Source organism: Dasypus novemcinctus, chromosome 21 (genome assembly GCF_030445035.2).
Source record: "Dasypus novemcinctus isolate mDasNov1 chromosome 21, mDasNov1.1.hap2, whole genome shotgun sequence".
Lineage (NCBI taxonomy): Eukaryota > Metazoa > Chordata > Mammalia > Cingulata > Dasypodidae > Dasypus > Dasypus novemcinctus.
This window is the reverse complement of record NC_080693.1, coordinates 15,240,539-15,262,891: the sequence shown is the minus strand read 5'-3', so window position 1 is coordinate 15,262,891 and position 22,353 is coordinate 15,240,539. Positions and strand designations below refer to the sequence as shown.

General features: G+C 46.5%; 2 protein-coding genes across 4 annotated transcripts in view; both read right to left on the bottom strand.

The window, feature by feature from the left end:
- The window catches only part of LOC101437429 (multidrug and toxin extrusion protein 2-like), a 76,938-nt gene extending 74,405 nt beyond the window's left edge, over positions 1 to 2,533 (bottom strand). For both annotated transcript variants that reach the window (XM_071210279.1, XM_012524789.3), the window contains exon 1: positions 2,438 to 2,533. In XM_071210279.1, coding sequence (XP_071066380.1) covers positions 2,438 to 2,524 — 87 coding nt within the window. In that variant the 5' untranslated portion in view covers positions 2,525 to 2,533. The remainder of the gene's footprint in view (positions 1 to 2,437) is intronic.
- A 3,453-nt stretch (positions 2,534 to 5,986) lies between these two features.
- Positions 5,987 to 22,353, bottom strand: part of SLC47A1 (solute carrier family 47 member 1) — a 52,657-nt gene continuing 36,290 nt past the window's right edge. The window contains exons 14-18 of one of the 2 annotated variants that reach the window (XM_058283379.1): positions 22,193 to 22,325; positions 18,890 to 18,984; positions 18,172 to 18,250; positions 6,401 to 6,588; positions 5,987 to 6,288 (exon numbers count right to left, since the gene is read on the bottom strand). In XM_058283379.1, the coding sequence (XP_058139362.1) occupies positions 6,268 to 6,288; positions 6,401 to 6,588; positions 18,172 to 18,250; positions 18,890 to 18,984; positions 22,193 to 22,325 (516 nt within the window). In that variant the 3' untranslated portion in view covers positions 5,987 to 6,267. Of the gene's footprint in view, positions 6,589 to 18,171; positions 18,251 to 18,889; positions 18,985 to 22,192; positions 22,326 to 22,353 lie in introns of both variants that reach the window. The other variant, XM_004446495.3, reaches the window with a different exon arrangement.

Sequence of the window (22,353 nt, the reverse complement as noted above, 5' to 3'; positions counted from 1 at the left end):
TCTAACATGAAAGAGGCTGTGTAAGGGCAAGTCCTCTGGCAAAGGGGGTGGGATTCACTGACGACTTTTATCAAAGCCGGTTCAAAGGAGTGGTGGGGAGAACAGAAGCCAGTCTGCAAGGAGGAGAAAAAGAAATCAAGGCATAAATGTGGGTGTTCTGTCAAAGAGCACAGATGGAAAGAGGCCAGGGAGAGGGTCTGGGCCAGGAGAGTAGAGGTAGGTGGAGGAAGATGCAGCCATTTTTATAAAAGAGGAGAAACTTGAATATTTTCATAGTATTTCCAGTAGACTCAGTTATGGACCCCAGAAAAAAAACAGGTTCTTATTCTTAATCCCATTCCTGTGGGTATGAACCCAATGTAAGTAGGATCTTCTGAAGCCACTATTTTTAGTTAAGGTGTGGCCCAACTGAATCAGGACGGGTCTACATCCTCTTCCTGGAGGCTGTATAGAGAGAAAGTCACAGGGAAGAGCTGGAAGCAGTGGGAAACCAAAAGAGAAGGGAGAGGCCATCACCATGTGACAGGAGCCCAAGGATTTCTAGCTGGCCAGATGCACCAGCCCAGGAGCAAAAAACCTTTTGGCCTCCGAAATTATGAGCCAATGAATTCCTGGATGTTTCAACCAACCCAATGTGCATTTGTCACAGCAGTCCGCAAACTAAGACAGTAACGGAGCATGAAATAGAGAAGAGAATTTTCAGGTCAAGGGGCTGATGGAGAAAGAAGTTTCCTGAGCACAGGTAAAGGTCTTGAGGGGGTGTGATGGAAGGTCTGGGATGACAAAGGTGAAGGTGTCAGTGAGAGGAGGCCAGGAGCTGACTTTTTGACCCAGGATTTAGGGGGCTCTGAGATTGGGAGAGGGTGGAGGGATCACGGTGCCAGAAGACTCAAGGAGGGCAAAGGGCAAGCAGGATGGCATGAGCTGTGACAGGGCTGAGCTAGGAGGCGGAGGCGAGTGGGTACATAAAGGCTATAAAACTCCTCCTGGGGGTCCATGCTGAGTGATGAAAATGTGCAGGGTGTGGCGGGGGCGGGTCTGAGTGGATTCAAGAGGTCCTGGAAGTCAATGGGGAAGAAAGGGTGGATGCACCCACCACACCTGCTGAAGGATGTCAGCAGGTCTGAGGTCACCAGTGAAGCCATGAGGTTGCTTACGGGCCACTAGATAACAGCAACAGGGAGAGGACAGGTTGGTGCACCTGGAGGGACCTCAAGAAATGAGCACTGAGGGGTAGTGTGGAAGGAGCAATAGGTTTCACGGACAACTACTCACTGTCCACACTCTAAAATTACAGCACAGGGTATGATGTGGGCCGGTGTTGTGCTGTACCCGGGCCAGGGTCGCATTGTACTGTGCGACAGGAGGATCAGGCTCATCTTTCTCGGAGGGGACACAGTATCAGCCTGCAGAGAAAGCTCCTCTTTCTAGAGGCCGGAGCTAAACTTTCAATGAAGCAGAAACAGCCCTAAGCCCGAATCAGTTTACGGTATGTTGCCTGAAAATAAAACGTCTGATTCCAAGGTTTTCTCTGCCATAAAGTTAGATAAAAAATACCTACGACGCTGCCATTGTCTTAGGGTATATACCCACCTCCTAAGAGGACATGGACGGGTCATTTTCTGAGACTGGTAAAATGCATGCCTGCCACCCCCAGTGGAAGTGTTTTTCACCTTCGTTGAAAGCTGCTAACAAAAACCCAGGGCCAGAAGACTTCAACGGCATGTAATTTCAATCCACAGAGGAGGGGAGACACTTGTCACAAGGGTAAAACTGCACAACCTTAAAAAGCAAGTAATTCACACCAATGGCAGGTGACCTCCGTGACCTGAAAGCCTTTTTATTTAGTTTCATAATTAGCAAAAAAGCAGATTCTTAGTTTCATCAGCACAATGGATCTAACTGCTAAAAACTCCCTGCAGCACTCTGCCCCTCTATAATTAGAGGTTATAATTAGGCTCAGAAGGCATGGTTTCAGAGAACCAAAAACACTTTTCCTAAGTAGTTGACACAAAGTCTGCTCAAACTGACAGTCTTTCAAAGATAAGGTAACAGTCAACCGTACATAGCTTATGCCCAGACCCTACAAGGTAAGCCGTGGTGAGCTATAATACAATTACCAGGAATTGACTGCGTTCTCAGTTTGAATAAAAAAGATAAAATGTACACATATTTGAATGTGGGTCAAAGGGGAGGCTTCGGGTCATATATATGTTGCTGGAATAAGTGAAAATTTAAAAATCCACGTAACTGCACAACACAGTGAACTCTAAGTTCAACCGTGGCCCATAACTAACAATACAATGATTAAAACGTGCTTCCACCCACCGTCACAAACGTTCCACAACAAGGCCAGGTGTTAATAAATGGTGGTATATAGGGTGGGTTGACCTTTCCATCAACCCATCACTTCTCCCATAAAATCAAATGTACCTACCGATATAGCCAGTGTCACAGCATCCAGCTCCACTTTCCCGAGATGTCCGCAGAAGATGGAGCTGACGACACTTATGAGGAAAATCATCAGCTGTGCAAGGAACTGCCGAGGGAAAACAGGGGGGGCGTGAGGGGCCAGAGGGCCTGCACTAACCCCCGGGGGCCCCGAGGGGCCAACCCTGAGCGCACTGGGAAGGGCTTTTGCAAAACCCCTCAACCCCGGGGGGTGCCCTTGCCTAGCCCGGGCTCCTCCGGCGTTCCCACCGTGGGGGGTGACCGCGGACGTAACCTCGGGGGTGGAAAGAGCCCCTGGCCCCTGCGCGCGCCGGGACCGGCCCGGCGCCCCCCACCGCGAGGGCAGGAAGGGAGGGGGAGTCCCCGGAGGCTGCGGGACGGCGCGGACTCACCACGGGCCCCGCGAGCGCCACCAGCGCGGTCACCTCCCGCCGCACGTCGGGCGGCAGCGCGTCCCGCAGCCTCCGCAGGTGGCGGCGCCAGCGGGGAGCGGCCGGCAGGGCCGAGGGGCGGCCGGCGGGGACCTCGGCGTCGGGGACCTCGGCGGCCGGCGTCTCGGCGAGCGGGGCCAGGGGCTCCATGCCGGCGCCGGGAGAGGGACGCGCGGGGCGGGGCGGGGCGGGGCGGGGCGGGGCGGGGCGGCCTCACCTGCGCGCGCGGCCCCGGCGGCGGTGGGGGCGCCCTCGGGCCCAAGGCCGCCACCCCCGCCCCCGTGCGCGCCCCGGCCAACCGTCGCCCTCCGCAGCACCCCGGGGTGGGGGGAGCCCCGGGAGGCGACCAGGGAGGGGCGACATCTTGGGGCGGGCGGCAAGGGAGGGGAGCAGGGCTCTCCGGGGACCACGGTTTTTCTCAGGAGTTTCTAGCTGGGCTCTGGCTTGGGGGGTGCGTGAGGGTGGGGGGAGTTAGCAATGGCCTCCTCCGCGCCCCGAGAGCACGACCTGGGACGTTTCTTTCCTGTGCCTGGGCTAATGGTCTAGCCTGGGAATCTGGGGGGGACAGGGGACTCCTGCCCTGGGTCCTTTGCAGCCCCCCCTACCGCTGCTGGGAGGGCCTCGGGCCAGCGGCCACTCGGCCCTAACCAGTTGGGGCTCCCACGTGGCGGGGGGTGGGGTTGGAGGCACCTCTAGAGGGAAACGGGTGTCTGCCGGGGAGAGGAATTGGGAGGGGGCACAACTGTGGCCTCCGGGCCGCGTTCAAAGCACGCCTTCACCTCTGTCCCTTGGAGCCCCTGGGACCCAGCACCCAGAAGAAGGAAGCGTTGAGAGGGAGCCCACTCAAGGTGACCCAAACCTGCACCTGGGTGTGTTGCAGGTGTGAGTGCTGAACTCACAGCCGCCTAGGTTCTTCTGGAAGCCACAGCTGCTTCTCAGGCGCGGGCACGCTCACAAGCCACGGGCTGGCGGGGGCCCCAAGTCCCACGTGCACAGCCGCGTGCTTTCCAGGCGCTGGTCGGCTCGGGCCGGGGCCCGGCGCCTCCTGCCCCCACCTGCGTATTATCCGCGGTGGGCTCTCCCGCCAAGGCGCGCCTAGATTTCCGTACCCAGCGCCGGGACCCGTGGACAGAATAGGTACTCAGGCGTGAGACTTTCTCGTCCCCTGAGGCCCTTCCCTTCCCAGGCGGTCCCCACCTGCCGCCATCTGGCCCTGAGCATTTTCACAGCTCCCAAGGCAGGCAGGTTCTCTAAGGCTGAGAAGTGAGGCAGGTTAGAGGAAGGCGGGACGACAGCTGGGATCAAGGAGAGAACATGGCCTGACACCCCCCATTGCAAGCCCCCTGAGCGAAAGCCCGCTGAGACGTTGGCCTCGAGGGTGAGGGGAAGCCCGAATAACTCCACACAGACCTCGACATTGGCCCTGGGGACCTCGAAACAAAAGGTCCCCCCATTGGTCCCCTGAGAGCTAGTAGGCGGGGCCACAAGGCAGCCAATCAGAGCAGCAAACAGCTGGAGCCCCTCCCCCTATTAGGGAGGGGGAGGAGGAAAGGTCTTAAAAAAGGTTTACTTGGGGCTCCATGCAGCAAACCCTGTAGCCCAAGTATGCGTGTCAGGGGTTGTGTACTATCTTGTTCCTTAATAAACTCTTCATTTCCTTGCCTACCCTGTGGCATGTCCTTAAATTCCTTTATGCGACAGCCAAGCACCTAGAAGCCCAGAACCCAGAGCTTTCTGCAAACAGAAGGGAGCAGTCATTAAATCCTCAGCTTTCTATACCTGGGACCACAGGAAGCCTCCTGGATAGGTCATGTCCACCCCCCAAAAGCTTGGCCTTTTTTTTTTTAAGACAAAGGCAAAACCAAACAACATTAACAGGATGCCAGCCTCTCTTTTTCTCCTTGCCGGGCATCCCCTACTCCCTTTCAGCTGCCTTCCGACTTTCTAGACCCTTCCATCAAACAAGAAAGGGTCTGGCTGATTCCTCCAGTCTGGCTGGCTGAGTTAGTGCTTCACACCCTTTCCCTCTCTGGAATGCCCACCACCCTAGGAAAATGAAGGCCCTTAGCATGTGGCTCCATCTTTTTCTTGCCTCTGCCAATCCAAGGCTGTCCAAACAGACTTTAGGACAAGCCCTTAGGCAATGCTCATCAGTGCTATCTGACTATTCCTAAGAATCTATCTTTCCCCCTTTTAGTTTCTTAAGCATTTCCAGCACACAAGATCTGACCTCCAAACGAATCCTGATAAATGCTATTTCCCCACTGAACAATAAGGTGCAAGAAGAGACGTACTGTGAAATAGAGGAAGAATTCAGGCTTTGAAACTCCACAAGCACTTAGTACATGGGTTTGGGTCTGTGCAGCAATGAATTTGGCCTCCAAAAAGAGGTCTGGCATTTGTCCTGGCTCCTGGGCAGTGGGGGGGGGGGCGGCGTGTGGACTCTTTAAATATTTGGAATTTTGCCTAAGTGTCCTTGTTATTCACTCTTCAGGAAGTCTTAGGGGGAAAGGGGGGTTGGCCAAGCTAGGCATCATGGATTAGAAGGTTGGGAAGGGGATACTGAAGATTGAGCTCAACTGCACAGGAGTTGATTCTATTGCCCATGCCTCCCTAATGGAACCCCAAGAAAATCTTGGGCACTGAATTGATAATAGGGAGCCACATGCCTAGAGGGCGCCATGTTCTGACTCCTTGGGAAGAGGACATGGGAGCTTCATGCAGGCCCTCCCAGACCTCACTCGAGGGGTCTCTTCTTTTGGCTTCTGATTTACAAATCAGAAAAAGTTATAGCCCTTTTTGCTATATCTAACAGTCATCAGAAGTACAGCACTTTCCTGCGCTCTATGGTTTGTTCTAGTGAAATATCGAACCCACGAGGAACACAGGAGACCTGGAATTTGCAGCCAATTCTTCAGAAGCAAGGGTGGCCCTGGGGGCCCCCCAATTTGCAGCTCAGGCCTGAGCGAGGGCTGCCCTGGATGGGGAAGTGCCCCTAACCTGTGCAGTCTGACATAACTCCAGGTAGTTAGAAAATTGAATTGCGGTGGATGTAGTTCATGGCAGAAGTTCCTGAGATTACTTGCAGTGTCTACAAAACTCCATAAGCACTAAAATGGTTACTTTTATGTAATGTGAATTTCACTTCCTTTTTTTTTTTTTAAAAAAAAAAGGTAAAAACAAAAAACAGTAAACATGAGATATATCAAAGCTATGGATAAATGCAGCCAGCCATGGTGGGCCTTGGTTAAAATCCTCGTGGATGAATCATTACCCAAAAGCAATCTTTTCGACATTAATTCAGACCGTCAATTAGTTTCCTTCGTGAGGAAAACGTATCTTTGACTTCCCAGTTCTTGACATCCATGAATACAGCCGGATCCTGTTAACTGAAAAGGAATGCCCACTATTGGGCCAATGAATTACTGGTTTGGAAGCTCTAAGAACTTTGCCCCATTCTCTCTCTCTCTCTCACTACATCACTGAATTTTTACATATAATCTCACTAAAATCCCCACCAGCAAGACTAAGCTGACTGCCAGGAGCAGGAGCCCTCGCCGAAGGACCAGCTGTCTCACAGACAGCGCAGGCCTGTCCTCCGCAGGGCCGGGGAGAGGCTCCCCTCGGTGCGCCGGCAGCTCCAGATGGGACTCGTCCTTTTTTTCCACATCTCTCGGTAAAATTCTTCCTTGGTTTTCGGAGCCCACTGTGGGGAGAAAAGGAACTCAATTAGCAGACGCAAAGAATATTTTTCTCAACTGCACGAGAGGTGATGAGTGTGCTAATAGCCGAGAGAACGTTAACTCGGGAAGCAATTCCAACAGTGAGGAGCAAATCGCCTTCAGAGCATCTCCCCTTTCACAAACACTAACTGGAACCCTACTGTCTGTTGTCAGCTTGGGTGCCCCCAGGAAGCTCTCCCCCAAAAACTTGAGAAATAAGGGCCACCCCCAAGTTGTAGAAAGAAATAAAATAAAATAGAGGAGAGTGGGTATAGCTCCGTGGTCGAGTGCCTGCTTCCCATGTACGAGGTCCTAGGTTCAATCCCCAGTGTCTCCTTAAAAAAAAAAAGAGTGCCAGTGGCTAAGATACTTAAAATGGAGCCAGGAGGTCATTCTGGAGGTTACGCTTAAGCCAAGAGCAGCCAGATATCACAAACTGCTAAAATAAGCAAAGCCTCAAACAGTGTTCCTCAAAACTTCAAGGTCATCCTGACACCAAAAAAACAAACCACAAGAGAAAGGATTCAGTTTACTATCTAACCTGAAGGATAACTGCAGTACCTACCAAATAGCCACCAACCACAAACAACTTGTCTAATCTTTTTTTAAAAAAACCCTTGGGGGGAAGCAGATGTGGGTCAAGCAACTGAGCTCCTGCCTACCACATGGAGGTTCCTGGTTCAGTTTCTGGTGCCTCCTAAAGAAGACACCGAGCTGGCATGACAGGCAGGCATGGCAAGCTGATGCAACGAGATGACACAACAGAGACACAAGAAGAAAAACCATAATGAGAGACCTAAGAAAGCAGGGAGCAGAGGTTCCCAGTGCCTCCTAAAGCAGCAGCAAGCTGCTGCAATGGGCAGGCACAGCAAGCTGATGCAAAAAGATGATGCAACAAGAGACAGGGGGAGGAAAAATATAATGAAAGACCCAACAAAGCAGGAAGTAGAGGTGGCTCAAGCAATTTGGTGCCTCCCTCCTACATCGGAGGTCCCAGGTTTGGCTCCCAGTGCCTTCTAAAGAAAGAAGGAAGATAGACAAACACAGCAAGTGAAAATGACGAGGGGGTGGGGAGAAATAAATAAATCTTTAAAAAAAAACAATTTGGGGAGTGGATGTAGCTCAAATGGTTGAGCACCTGCTTCCCATGAACCAGGTCCCGGGTTCAAACTCTGATACCTCCTAAAAAACAAAACAAAACATTAAACAAAAACAATTTGTCTGGAAATGCCAAAACAGGACACAATTAATTTGGGTTCCTCCCTGATTCTGTGCTTCCTGAATTGCAATTCTAAGGCCCCCAAATAAACGCCTTTGTTACCCTGCAGCTTTGTTATTCCTCAGTTGACATGACATGATGTCAGAAACCGCTGACATGACTCCAGAGCCACCACTGGGTTAGAGTATGGTACTAGCAAGAGCCCTTTGAGCTCTGTCATGTGCCCGACAGCCCTGGGTTCCTAGTCCTCTGTGCTCCCAAATGCCCTCTTTCTGGCTGAGCGTCTAGCCTTTCTTTGGGTGTCTCCTGGTAAAGGGCATTGTGAGCTCTGGTGGTTCTGGTCTGGGCTGGTGGCAGCAGCCCTTTGTGTGTGCCCTATTTGGTATACAGAGAAGATTTTCCTCCTCTGGGGAGTACTCGAATGGGACTTGACAAAGGCCCACTTTGGTACTGAGCTCTTTTCAGCTGAGGGATGCCTCCCTAACAGTCAGTCTGACCCCTCTTCTGACTGTGCACAATCAAGCACAGGGCGGGCACTCACACGCCATCAGAGCACCCGCCACCTTCTGATGAGAAGCTTTGGCTTCCGAAGAATAAGACAATATAACGGCCACAAGGGGGATCTTTTAATATGCCTAAATTTGTGTAATTGCATGCTTAACTAGAAAATAGAGGCTCTAAGCAACTTGGAAGCATATAAAGTCATTCTCAACTAATTCTAAAATTTCTTCTCTTCAGGAAACAAACACTAAATTAACAAAGACCTACCTTACATAAAGTATCCAGAACTCCTGACTCGGGTCTAACCCTCCTTTAAACCCGTCCTTTCTCTGCTATGTCCTGGGTTAGTCTAAACCCCCTTCTATAGAGATAACATTTCCCAAAGCCTACTGAAGACCCAGCAGGCTTTGCCAAAGAGTTTCATCCTATCATTCAGACTTATGAGCCGGGATACTCGGACCTTTCCCAGTTAATTCACATGACTACTGGTGAAAGCCATGCCCAGATTTAGACAGACAAAGCTAACTGGAATGATCCAGGCACAGCGATCTGAGTGGGGTCCACGGTACTGGAGTGGGAGTGTGAGCAGGTTGGGGGATGGGTTGGGCCATCCATGGAGCTGACACGAAGGGCCAGAGAAGGAACAAGTGAACTTTGGGAAGGATGAGGAATGTGGTTGAAAATACAATTGTGGGATTGTTCTTTGGGGATCTGTATTACTCAGCCAAAGGGGTACTGATGCAAAATGCCAGAAATTGGTTGGTTTTTATATAGGGTATTTATTTGGGGTAGGAGCTTACAGATACCAGGCCATAAAGCATAAGTTACTTCCCTCACCAAAGTCTATTTTCATGTGTTGGAGCAAAATGGCTGCCAACGGCTGCAAAGGTTCAGGCTTCCTGGGTTCCACTCTTCCCAGGGCTTGCTTCTTTCCAGGCTTAGGGTTCCTCTCTTCCAGCTTAAGGCTTCAGCATCAAACTCCAACATCAAAACCCCAACATCAAAAACCCCCAACTCTGTACTCTGCCATGCCTTTTATGTATGTGCCCTACTGGCACAAGAGGTTTACATAATTACTTAATCAAGTAAACCTATGAATATGATATAATCTAATATGCCCAGAGGAAAAGATCAGTTTACAAACATAATCCAATATTTCTTTTTGGAATTCATCAATTATATCAAACTGCTACAGAATCTATGGCAGGGGAGGGTCAACGGTACAGGGTGTTGGTGGTGGAAGGATGTGTGGGGAAGGGACACCTGGGGCATGCTTCTATGGAATATGAATGTGCTTATATTGCCATAGGGTGTTATCTCAGCCCGTGGACACCCATACGATAACCCACAAAATATTGAACTACCATCCTGGGAAGTCCCACTACATTCTCAAATAGAGTGGCAAGAATCTCTAGAGTACATAGGCAGTGCCTAATAAAAGAAAAACAAACCAATATGCCAAGCCTTTGATATTAATGCTTGTATTTAGAAACCTTGTTCTTATAAAACTGAAACTTAGCCTAAGAGTTACCTCCTGAAAACCTCCTTGTTACAAACATGGCCTCTCTAGGACAAACTCAGCAAATAAACTCACTACCTTCCCCCTGGTGTGGGACATGACTCCCAGGGATGAGCCTCCCTGGCACTGAGGGATTAATACCAAGCACCAACCAGCAACACATTTGGAAAAAGACCTTAACCAAAAGGGGGAAACATTAAATACAAAAGAGTTTTTACAGCTAAAAGATCTCAATGTGAGTCAGGAGGGTGTTTCAAAGGTGATACTTATGCACATCTCAGACAGATATCACTAACTGCTACTGTGAACAAAGCATCATATAGTGGTGTTCCTGAGGGCTCTAGAGACATCCAGACACTATAGGCAAGGCACACAATCACATGAAATCAGTACCCTGTCAGTGGGCCTTACCTGGGAATATATGATAACCTATTTCCCCAATGTAACAGAGTTAGACTCATTTATAATTTCTTTAAACATGATTCTTCTCTTTTATTTGAGCCTATGATTAGCACTATACCCATTAAATCTATGTTCCAGAGACTTAAATCTTCAGTCTGTTCATATGTCAGTTGAGCCCTGAATCTCAGCAGAGTTGTGGCCAATACCTACTCCCCAGCTCATTGGACTTGTCCAGGACAACTAACAAAATGATGGTGATGGGCAACTCAACTCCTATCCCAAAAAATAAATAGTATCTACAACTGCAAGCAAAAAAGTTCAATCTGCTCCTTAAAATCTAAACCCTTCCCGATCTGAAGCAGAGTGGGCATCACCATCCCCAAATCCTTAAGACAGAGGAATGAACAAACACAAGAGAAAAATGCAATCATGGACCAAAAATAGCTTATTATTGTAGTAATAGAAGAACTTGTAACATTGATCTAAAGATGGTGGTTACAAGAGGTTCTGAGTGGAGGGGGGGCGGAGAATAGGTGGAACATGGGGCGTTTTTTAGGGCATTGGAATTGTTCTACATGGTCATTGCAATGATGGATACAGGCCATTATACATTTTGTCAAATCCTATAACACTGTACAGTGCAAAGTGTAAGCCACAATGTAAACTATAGAGCATGGTTAGTAGCAATGCTTCGATGTTTGTTCATCAATTGTAACAAATGTACCAAAATAATATAAGACTGCGGGAGGGAGAGGGGGTTGGGTATATGGGAATCCCCTATACTTTTGATGTAACTCTTATGTAATCTAAAACTTCTCTAAGAAGAAAGTTTATTGTATGGAAAGATTCCTTAAATCACTTTTCAAAATGAAGAACTACTGACAAAATGGGAGCATTTAAGCTGGCTAAGGAATGTCCCAAGTTCCTAAGGTCACTCACCCCTGCAGTTATTCCCCCAAATTACTGACTGGAGAAAAATCCAACAACATACCCAGAAACTAATCAGTAAGCCCATATATGAATATTATAACAGGCCCCCCAAAAAAACTTTAAACAATTCTCAGGTTGTGACAATAATAACTCCAAAACCTCTACCCTATTTAATCCTACTTCTGTTAATGGCTTTTCAGAAGAACTGAGCACTGCTTCAAAATGTACACAACTAAAATGGGCCACCATGGAACTTAATGATTTAGTAAATCTTACAGATCTATTTAGATCACACCTTTAAAAAGGCTGGGAGGAAAAAAAAAAAAAAAGAAATCCTCTCAAGCTAAAACAGCATCAACACAATTAGCACAAACCATGAGTTTCCAATTACAGTGTGCACATGCACAAACACCATGCTCTTTGCCTTCTAAGAAAGCAAGATGCCTTTCAAAGACTGCTAAGGCTGCCCCAAGAAAGGCAGTGGGTTTTCCAATTGCCCACATCACATCTTTAGGGGAAAAAGATATGATAATTGGGAACAAGGGTATATGAGCTCTAACAGATACTGAGGACAGCTTCTCTGTCTCTACAAGACATTCATCCATTTTTTTTTTAGGTACCAGGGCTGAGAATTGAACCTGGGACTGCTTATGTGGGAAGCTGGACTCTATCACTGAGCTACACTGGCTCCCCTGAGTTGGTTTTCCCATTTGTTTGCTTTTGGTTTGTTTTTTTAAAAAATTGTTTTTAGGAGAGCACTGGACTGAACCTGAGATCTTCCATGTGGGAAGCAGGCACGCAACCACTTGAGCCACATCTGCTCCCCTCATCAATTTTTTATTAGTTCCTCTGCCCCAATTCACCTTCTTTGACCTTAACCAAAATCCAAAGCCTTCTAACTTTCCCTCCTCCCAAGACCAAACGTCAACTAAGAGGATTTTTGTAAGGCTTGCAGGATATTGTAGAAATTGAATTCCTAATTTTTCCTTGATGGCTCAACCTTTATATGCCTTGTTTAAAGGTGAACAAATTGAGCCCCTAATTTGGGATGAAACTAGTCAAAACTCCTTCAAGGAAATAAAGCATTGTTTGTCCTGCTCTGGAATACCCTAATTAAATATTACTTTTTTTTTTTTTTAGGAGGCACCTGGGATTGAACTCAAGACCTTGTACATGGGACACAGGTGCTCAACCACCGAGCTACAGCTGCTCCCCAACATTACTCTTTTTGTCCCTCTTTGTCCATGAATGAGAAAGGAACAAGAGTGTCCTTTGTGAGCTAGAGCAAATGTATATCATTACTGCAGGGTGTTGGGAATGTAGAGAAACACAGGAAAAATACAGCTGGAGTGCCCTATGGATTGCGGTTAGTAATAATAATATAATATTATTGCATCTATGCGAAAGATGTACTGTGTTGACACTGAGGCAGTATAGAAAATGTGAGCCAAATGTGTACTATGGACATAGTAACAATTAGATGATAAAATTTATCTGTAGCAAATGACACACCACATTGTGGTGTGTTGATGGAGGGTGTTATTCTGCACATGTGCATGATTGTTTTATACGTTTACAACTTGTCATAAAAAATATATTTAAAAAATAATAATAGGATGGGTTGGGGAAAAAACACACCAAATGTAAGATAAGGACTATGATTAATAGTAAGATTTTGATGATATTCTTTCATAATTTGTAACAAACGTCTCATGACAATGCAAGGTGTTGGTGGAAGGTTGACGTGTGGGACCCCTGTATGATGTTATGCATATTTGCTTTGTAAGTTCACAACTTTTACTATATACTTGTTTATGTATGTTTATATATAAATGATATAAAGATAATAATGATAGGATTGGTTGGGGGAAGAATACTTTGTTTAGTAGTAATATTTTGACAATCCTCTTTTGTCATTAGTTGAAATGGTCTAACAACAATGCAGGTTATTGGTGGTGGGGTGAGTTATGAGAGTCCTGTATGATGTTATATATGTTTGTTTTGTAAGTTCACAACTATAATTGTACACGTGTTGTTTGTGTGTGTTTATGTATGAATGATATACTTCAATAAATTTTTTAAAAATCAAGATGAGGGCTTTGATTTGATCATGTCATTAGGGTGACTCAGCTTGAGTCCCTGCCCCCTTTGTGGGTTATATGAACAGTCACTCAAGTATATATACAGAAGCACACAGAGGAAGAGAGACAGCTCTATAGACACAGCAGAGGCCCCAGGAAGAGAGACCCTATGCCAGCCTACAGCTGAGATCGGAAGAAGCTGGACCCATGGAGACTTAAGGGGGAAGAGGAAGGCTGAACCCTAGCAGATGTCACCTGCCATCCTGCTTCAACACATGGCAACAGAGTTTAGTAAGGAAGTGACCTTGAGTTGGATTTTAGGGCCTTGTAACTGTAAGCCTCTACCCCAAATAAATACCCTTTATAAAAGCTAACACATTTCTGGTGCTTTGCATCAGCGCTCCTTTGGCTAGTATTGTCTGTATTAGTCAATACAGACGGCATCTGATGTAGACAACCCAAGACCTGGGAGCAGGCCTATACAGTTAATATTTATGGTGATCTTAGGCTTAAGTCACCCAGAAGTAGACTGTTATGAAGCATCTGTTATGAATAGCTAACCCAAGAACTAGGACGACCCTTGATTTTTATCAGACTGAAATGAACTAAATAGCACTGCTATAATCTTCATTATTATGCTATTAGCTCTTTTATTCACATTTTTTATCCTTCCCTTACCTGTTCTTTTGTACCCCAGTTCATCCTTATCCCTCTCATAATAAATCCTACCCCTTTTAAACTCCTCATTCTCACCTTACCCTCCTTCCTGGTCCCTTGTTATCCATCATCCTTTTCCCAGCCATACAAGAGCTGCTGACCTAGGCAATCTATCAAATCACTAGGTTGTGCTAATTTAGACTCCACAGAATGGCCAGTTATTGGCCACACCCACTGGCACTTATTTAGTTGGCTAAATCTTAAATATTGGGGAGACTAGATTCATAGCATATTTTCAAACCTTACTAATCCTTTTTTTTTATTATATTCACTATATATAATGTCCCTTAGTCATCTAATCTCCAGATTAACAGCCACAACTACCTCCCAAACCAGGCTAACGCACCAAGCTCTAGATCTCAATGTTTGCACTTATGAAACCTGTCTCTGCAACAAAGCCTAATTAGAATTAATGCCTAGGATTAGAATTAATGCCCGGGAAACTTCCTTGTTGCTCAAATATGGCCCCTCTCTGAGCCTCTCTAAGCAAATAAACTCACTACCTACCCCCCATATGAGACATGACTCCCAGGTATAAGCCTCCATGGTGCCAAGGGATTAATACCAAATGCTGATCAGTGATGCTTTTGGAGAAAGATCTTGATCAAAAGGGGGAAATGTAAAAAGAAATAAAACAAAACAGAGTTACTTATGAGATTTAAAATAGAGTCTGGAGGTCATTCTGGAAATTAGTCTTAAGCAAAGAGCAGCCAGATGTTACAAACTGTCAAAGTACACAGAGGCTCAAGCAACAATGTTCCTCAAAACCCCAAGGACATCTGGGCACCATTAAACAAACCACTAGAGGAAGAACTCAGTTAACTACCTAACCTGAAGGATAATCCAGAGTACCCACCAAATAGGCACCAACCACAAACAACTTGTCTAATCTTTTTCTTTAAAAATCTTGCCTGGAAATGCCAAAATGGGGCACAGTTTGGGTTGCCCCCTGAATCTGTGCTCCCTGAATTGCAATTCTAAGACCTCAAATAAATACCTCTGTTACCTTGCAGCTTCATTTGTTATTTCTCAGTAGACAAAGATGGGATTCATAGGAGAAATTTTCAAGGGGCTAACATCGATTTAATAAGCACTTCGGAATGAGAATAAAACAGGAACTAATTTAAGGCTATTTACATAAGTGAAGAAAGCTGTGTATTTTTATCTTGAAAAGATCTACTGTAAAGTAGAAGCAGGATAATAGCTCAGACTTAATGTCATAGTATTTCCAAATAGTTAGCATAAGTAAAATATCCCAAAAGCTTCCCAAGAGAAAAAACAAAGGCTGATTGCCTAAAGGAACAAGAATAAGATGGACATCAGATCTTATATCCAGGTGGATATAAGGAAACAGAATTTCCATGCCTTTGGAGTCCTGAGAGAAATTAATTTTGAATCATAAATCATATTAGCTGACACATACAAAATGCTTTCTCTGGGCTACTGTGCTTTTCTTGGCACTTTGCATACATTAGCTGACTTATCTTCACAGCAACAGTATGAGATTGGGATTCTAATTATCTGTGGTAGATGGGATCATACAGCCCAACAAACACATGTTCTTTATCTTAATCCACTGTCTGTGTGAGTGTGAACCCCTTATTAACAGGACCTCTTGGAGATGTTATTTTGGAATTTAAGGAGTGGCCCACTTTATGGGCCTTCACAAGGGTGGGTCTTGAGCTGGCTGGCTGGAGGCCCTCTAAAGCATCCCTGAAGCCGCAGAAGCAAGAAAGGAGAGGACATGGCCGTGTTACGGGAGGGAGGGAAAAGCCCAAGCCTCTCACAGCGAGGCCCAGAACGCTCCAGCCTGAGGGGAGAAAGCACCGCCTTGCCTTGCCGTTGGCCGACTCCTACCCTCAACGCCATGAGCCAATAAATCCCCATCAGTGAGGCCCAAACCAGTTTGTGGTATTTGTGAAAGCAGCCTGGCAAACAAAGACATCATCCCTGTTTTACAAATGGTAGAAAACGTGGACTACTTCTACCTCAGAAATAATTTATAAAAGCCAGACAGAACAAATTTTTGAATTATCTTCCTGAAGGTGTCAGAGAGCTAACAACATCATAAAGAGTCTAGAGGAAGCAGGGAAGCCAGAGGAGTGAGCTGGACCTTCAGGAGTGCTTCTGCGCTGAGCACTCCCCGCCTGGAACCCGTGGCCGAGAGGCTGAGCAGTACCTTTGGGAGTGCACTGCTGACAACACTGAACCACCAGAGCCCCGTGGTCCTGGAAAACAGTGGTGGATGAGAAATCCCCAACCTCTGTGTTCTGGAAAAAAAGCTACTGCAAGGAGCCCCCGCTTCCCCATGTGACTACCCCTCCACCTTGTTTACCTAGGCCAGGACCAGACCCCAGAACTTCCAAATTCCCATTTTTGCCTCATAAAAGCTTAGGTGACCTGCTTGGCCCCACTGATGAATCAGAACGAAATATTTGCCAGCCGAATTCTGGTGAAGCTCCTCCTCTTCCCCTGGGTCTCTAAATTTTGGTCCATCTTCAGCTGGAATCAGCAGGGAACCCCCCCCCACACACACACACGAATAGTCTGGTTTCTGATCTCTCTCTGATCATGCCACACTTTTATCCCACTTTCCTATGCCCAGTTCTTTCTAACCACATTTATTCCTCCTTATAAAAGAAAAACTTTGTGCCTAACCCTTGAGGAATTTGCAGATCTTTTTTTTCATATAACTGTGTTTTGTGTTTTTTTAAAGATTTATTTTTTATTTATTTCTCTTCCTACCCCCATCTCCAGGTTGTCTGCTCTCTGTGTCTATTCACTGCATGCTCTTCTGTGTCTGCTTGTCTCCCTTTGTTGCGTCATCTTGTGGCATCAGCTCTCCATGTGGGTGGCGCCAGTCCTGGGCAGGCTGCGCTTCTCTCGCATGGGGTGGCTCTCCTTGCAGGGTGCACTCCTTGCACGTGGGGCTCCGCTACACAGGGGACACCCCTGCGTGGCAGGGCACTCCTTGCACACATCAGCACTGTGCATGGGCCAGCTCACCACACGGGTCAGGAGGCCCGGGGTGTGAACCCTGGACCTCCCATGTGGTAGTCAGACGCCCTATCCATTGGGCTAAACCCACTTCCCTAGTTTGCAGATCTTATGGGCAGAGCACGCTCCCCACTGCAAGATCCTGTCCCTCTACTGCAATAAGCCCTTCCCCTCCTTGGGCAATAACTCTTTTGAATAAAGCCTCCCCTTACCAAGCCCGTATTTATTTTTCATCTGATAGTACCGACCCCTCTGTACTTTGAGTTGGAGCCCCGAGGGGCTGCATCCATGAACTGAGGATGAAACCAGCCCTTCACTGATCCAAGTCCACCTTTGGGCACACTGGGTGGTAGAAGAAACCTCAATTTCTGAAATTGCCCTAGACTGCAAAATTGCCTTAGACTCCGTACCTGAAAGAAGTGAAAGGAAACCTTCTCTGCTAGACCTCAAATTACTTAAACAAATAGTTTTTCAAATATAAAGTCTGGAAGACAATTAAAGACAACCAGTCACCAAAGGAGGCTTGAGTAGAAAAATAAGACACAGCAAGGACAATGGAATTGGGTCCTGGCTGTTGATTTCGTTGATCAAACAAATAAATCATATGGGGTTAAATCATAAAAAAGCAAGGAATTAGGGTGAGCACATGTCAAACGGACTTAGACTAACAGGACACGAGAAAAAATGCCATTATGATTGCATGATGTTCATCAGAAGCAGTGGCTACAACGACACCGTGTTGAAATCCTGTACATGTTTTTCTGATGAACATCATCGTCAGTTGCCAAGATATGGCCAAAGCACAGGATCACCAAGCATCCAAAATGCCTGGTGGATGCTCAGGTACCACAAATAAGCCAAGGAATTGGCATCCTTACAGTCTTTAACCATCTGTAGCCATTATGTTCACGTGTGGCCTTCAAGCAAATAAAAGTCAACATACTTCATACAAAAACAGGCCACAGGCAAGATCTGACCCACCAGACTTAGTGTGCCAACCCCTGTTTAAAAAAAAAAAGTCAATGTACTTCAAATCGGGGGTCCCCTGACTTCACTCGCAAGTTAGCAATTGTTTCTAAAACATGAGTGCCCTGTGGTAAATGGGAGCTCTCTGCGGCCGATTCAGCTGAGTCCCATAAATGTCACCTCCAGTTCCAGTTGGACAGGGTCTGTTCAAAGAGCAGAGGCCTTCATATCACACCTGGATAAAGTGGCTCCTGCAGGACAGCAGACTCCCCATCCAGCTCCATATTTAGTTTCAGATTGGCATGGACTCGAGCCTAGAAAATGAAACTCCAAGTCAGTCCGCAAGCTTTGTGAGAGTGTTAAGAAACCATTTTCCCTGCCTTGACCAACCAGTGTAGGAAAAGCCAAGCCCTTTTCCTAACTGACAAGTCAAGTTAAAGCTTCTCTGGTTCACAGGTCTCGAATCGTCTTTCATAAAGACTGAAGTGGGGACAGTGAGCAGGAGGAGCATTCGTTAGGAAAAGTACAAGGTAAGGGAGAAGAGAGAAAACAAGATCATTTTGAATTCTCCCTTCTTTTTACTCCCTTTCCTTTGTCTACCATCTATTTTCATACCCCACGTTGACCCTAGCAAGTTGAAGAGAATGATGCATACAAGTATCTTAGCAAAATATTTTAAAAATATAAAAAACAATATTAGGATGAATTTGATGACATCCCACCTTTCTCTCCAGTTCCAGTTCTTTCCCTGAAATGGGTTGAAACAAAGGGGAATGGATAAATCCAGGGCCAGCTGGCCCTTCACATCAGAATTAAATCCAATTAAAAGAAAAAAGAATATGAGTGACAAAAAAAAGGAAGAACCTTCTACAACGACAGTGAGATCACCAGATCTGATCCTGCTTATTTTCTAGGAGAGGAGCATATCCTTGCACAGTGGTGAGCCGAGTTACCTGTTGGCAGGCTTTCTTCCAATTTAGCTGAGCAATAATGCCCAGGAAACACACGGCTTGGGAGACGGAACAGATGATTATTCCTGCCCACAGACCTAGACACGGAAACAGGTAACACAGGTTAATTCCGCAGGAAGCTGGCCGTCCCTGGGAATTCCGTCTCTCCTCTCTCGCTTGTGTCAGCAGTGCGAGCAGCTCCTGCCCTGCTGAGGAGGGGCCTGCAGTCAGCCAGAGCCCTCCCACCCTGCTCTCCTTTGCTTCCCAGAAGCAAAGGATTTTTGGATGGGTTTTGGGATGTCAGGATGTTCAGAGGTCTTTGTGACCATAAATATCCCAGGACCAACTACTTCTGCCATATTTCCATTAAAAAGAGGGAATAACATTTTAAAGATGCAGAAAATTGCCAGCCATATAAATTAATAACACTCCTTCTTGCAGAGCTTCCACCAGGAACTTATGTGCTTTGGGCACAGACTGCTGGAGAACTTCCAGGACAGTTTCTACCTACAGACAACTCAAGCACAAGAGGAGGCACAGCATGGAAATGGACGAGGGGGGGAGGCTCTCGGACGCTACTTAACCCACATAGGGCACAGAGGAAGGACCCAAATGATGAGGGGATTCGGGGGCCAAGAGAAAGATCTAATGAGGCCTCTAGATTTGAGAAAGGTGGCCAGATACCATGCAAGGTTGAATAGCCCTGCTCCTCAGTACAAATCACCCTTATAACACACTTTCCAGGCATTAGCCTGTTTTTTAAAATCATAAACTAGATGACCACTTGCAGTTCTTATAAAGGACCAGTAAAGCAAGCCACTGGCTTCCTCTTTCAAAGTCAGTGTTCCAAAATCCGTAGGAACTCTAAACTCACTCTAACCATCTTAGACATAAACCATGACCAGCTCTCTCCAGTTGTAATTAGAAGTACATGAATTAGACTTCTAGTCATTCACTTCTTATCACTTAAAAGATTTCTCTTTGACTCAACCTACGAACCCCAAAGCAAGATGTTTATCAGAATCCCCTGGGCCGTGTCAATGGACTAGAAGTCATAAATGTGTGTATTTCAAAAGGGTCCTGGAGAATTACGATGGTGATTATGATTTGCCGAGATTTGTTCATGACTTTTAGCATCCTTGTTCTTCTAGACACTTTATGTAGGTATACTGCATGCCCTACCAGAGGTGACACAGTACTCTAAGATGGGGGGAAATGCGGGTTGACTGCCACCTTAGCAAAGTGTTCACCACCTCATCATTTGTTTTATGTGATTCTTCATTATTATTAATTTTTAGGAGGTACTGGAGATTAAACCCAGGACCTTGTACATGGGAAGCAAGTACTCAACCATGAGCTACATCTGCTCCCCAGTGAGAGTATGTTTGTTTGGTTTTAGTAGGTACTGGAGGTTGAACCTGGAACCTCATGCATGGGAAGCAGGCGCTCAACCACTTGAGCTACATCTGCTCCCCTCTAAGTGATTCTTAAATCTATCCACTTTGCACGTGATAGGCCTGCCTTTGCTAAATTAATGAGTGGGCCTAGTACAGAACTTGGGACACAGCTGGATGTACAGTTTTGAGCAGACTTGTCTAATATTTCCATTGACTAGGCCACTGGCAAATCCAAAATACAAATAATGCCAGAAACTCAGCTAAATAATTTTCTGTACCACAGTACAAGGCCAATGAACTTTGCATTGGCCACTCTGTTATTTGAACATCTTCCCTATTTTTCATGAAAATATTATGGAACTTGAGAACATGGAACACCCTGCCCTGGAAGGCCATTCGTGGTATCAGATGACCTCTCACTGCCTCTGAGCCCGTCAAATACTGATGGGCAGGGCAGGAACCAGGCCCAAGGCAGTCACTGCCTCACCCCCAAGATAACGGGTTCAAGTTTTAATACAATCACTTATTACCTGCTGGAATTTCCCAAGATATTATTATGGAAATCAAAGGCAAGCAGTCATGTATTTCCCTGCTTTGTAAAAGATTAGTGCTGGTCATTTTGGGTTCCTGGGGATTAAGTTCTTTCCCCTGGCTCTAAACAGAGGATAAAGAGGGGCCACCCTGCCCTCCTTCTGTGCTGGTCACAGGCATGACACCCCTGCCCCTTCCTCCGTGCTGGACACACAGGGACATTGCTTCAGGATGTCAACAGCTACCTTGGGTGCTTCCAGAAGGGTGAGAAATCAGTCCCACTTCCTCACCCCACACACTCAGGGCAACCAGCTCACCACGGCCCTCGGGCCAGCAGACAGAGAGTGTCACCAGAAAAGGGGTGTCACTCAGAGAAGAGAACGGGACCCGCATAAGCTGGACCTCTGAATGCTTCTTCAATGGCCCCTGCTGTCATCTCCTCTTTCTGCTCCCCAGCCGCCCACCACCACGATGGGTTATAGTTCACTACTGTCATTATACTTTAAACTTTCATTGTGGTTAACTTATATGCATTGTAAAGTTTCCCAATTTTACCACTTTCAAGTATATAATTCAGGGCTGTTAATTACATTCACAATATTGTGCTTCCACCAGGACCATCCATTACCAAAACTTTTCCCTCACCCCAAATGGAAACTCTGGACCCAGTAAGCATGAACTCCCATCCCCGACCCTGGCCCCCAGGAAACCTATAATCTAAGATGTCTCTGAATTTGCATATTCTTGTTATTCCATATAAATGAGATCATACAATATTTGTCCTTTTGTGTCTGGTTCATTTCACTGAACACAATGTTTTTAAGGTTCATCCATGTTGTCGCATGTATCAGGACTTCATTCCTTTTTAATGCAGAATAATATTCCACTGTACATATGTATCCTATTTATCCATTCATTGTTTGATAGATACTACTGCTGCTTCCACCTTTCGGCAACTGTGAATAGCGCCACTATGAACACGAGTGTGCAAATATCTGTTCGAGTCCCTGCTTTCAATTCTTTGGGGTTTATACCTAGAGGTGGGATTCCCGGGACAAGTGGTAATTCTATACTGCACTTTCTGAGGAACTGCCAGACTGTCCCCTCCTCTTGAAGGGAGAACCTGTTGACCCAGGACAGGGAGATAACAAGAACGGGCATCTTATTCTGCTCGAGTATGGCAGCACGGAAGGAGATCCACAGAGGCACGAAGGATGCGCACACATGGCCTTGGGTCCCGCCCTCTCCCAGCTATCTCTGCAGCAAGGCCCAGAATGAATGTGAGAACGCGCCAAAGCTCACAAAGTCTCCACGGCCTGACAGTCACTTCCTTGAACCATGAATAACGAAGCTCTAAGTGCCAATGATTCGCGCTTACCCATCACTCCAAGCTGAGCTGCAAACATCAGCGAAATCCCAATGGGGAGGCCAACGGCATAATATCCAATAGCATTAACGATGGCTCCAACCTTCTGGTTTCCGCTTCCCCGCAGAATCCCGCCACTTGTGCACTGGAAGGCAGATCGCCTTCCATCAGCG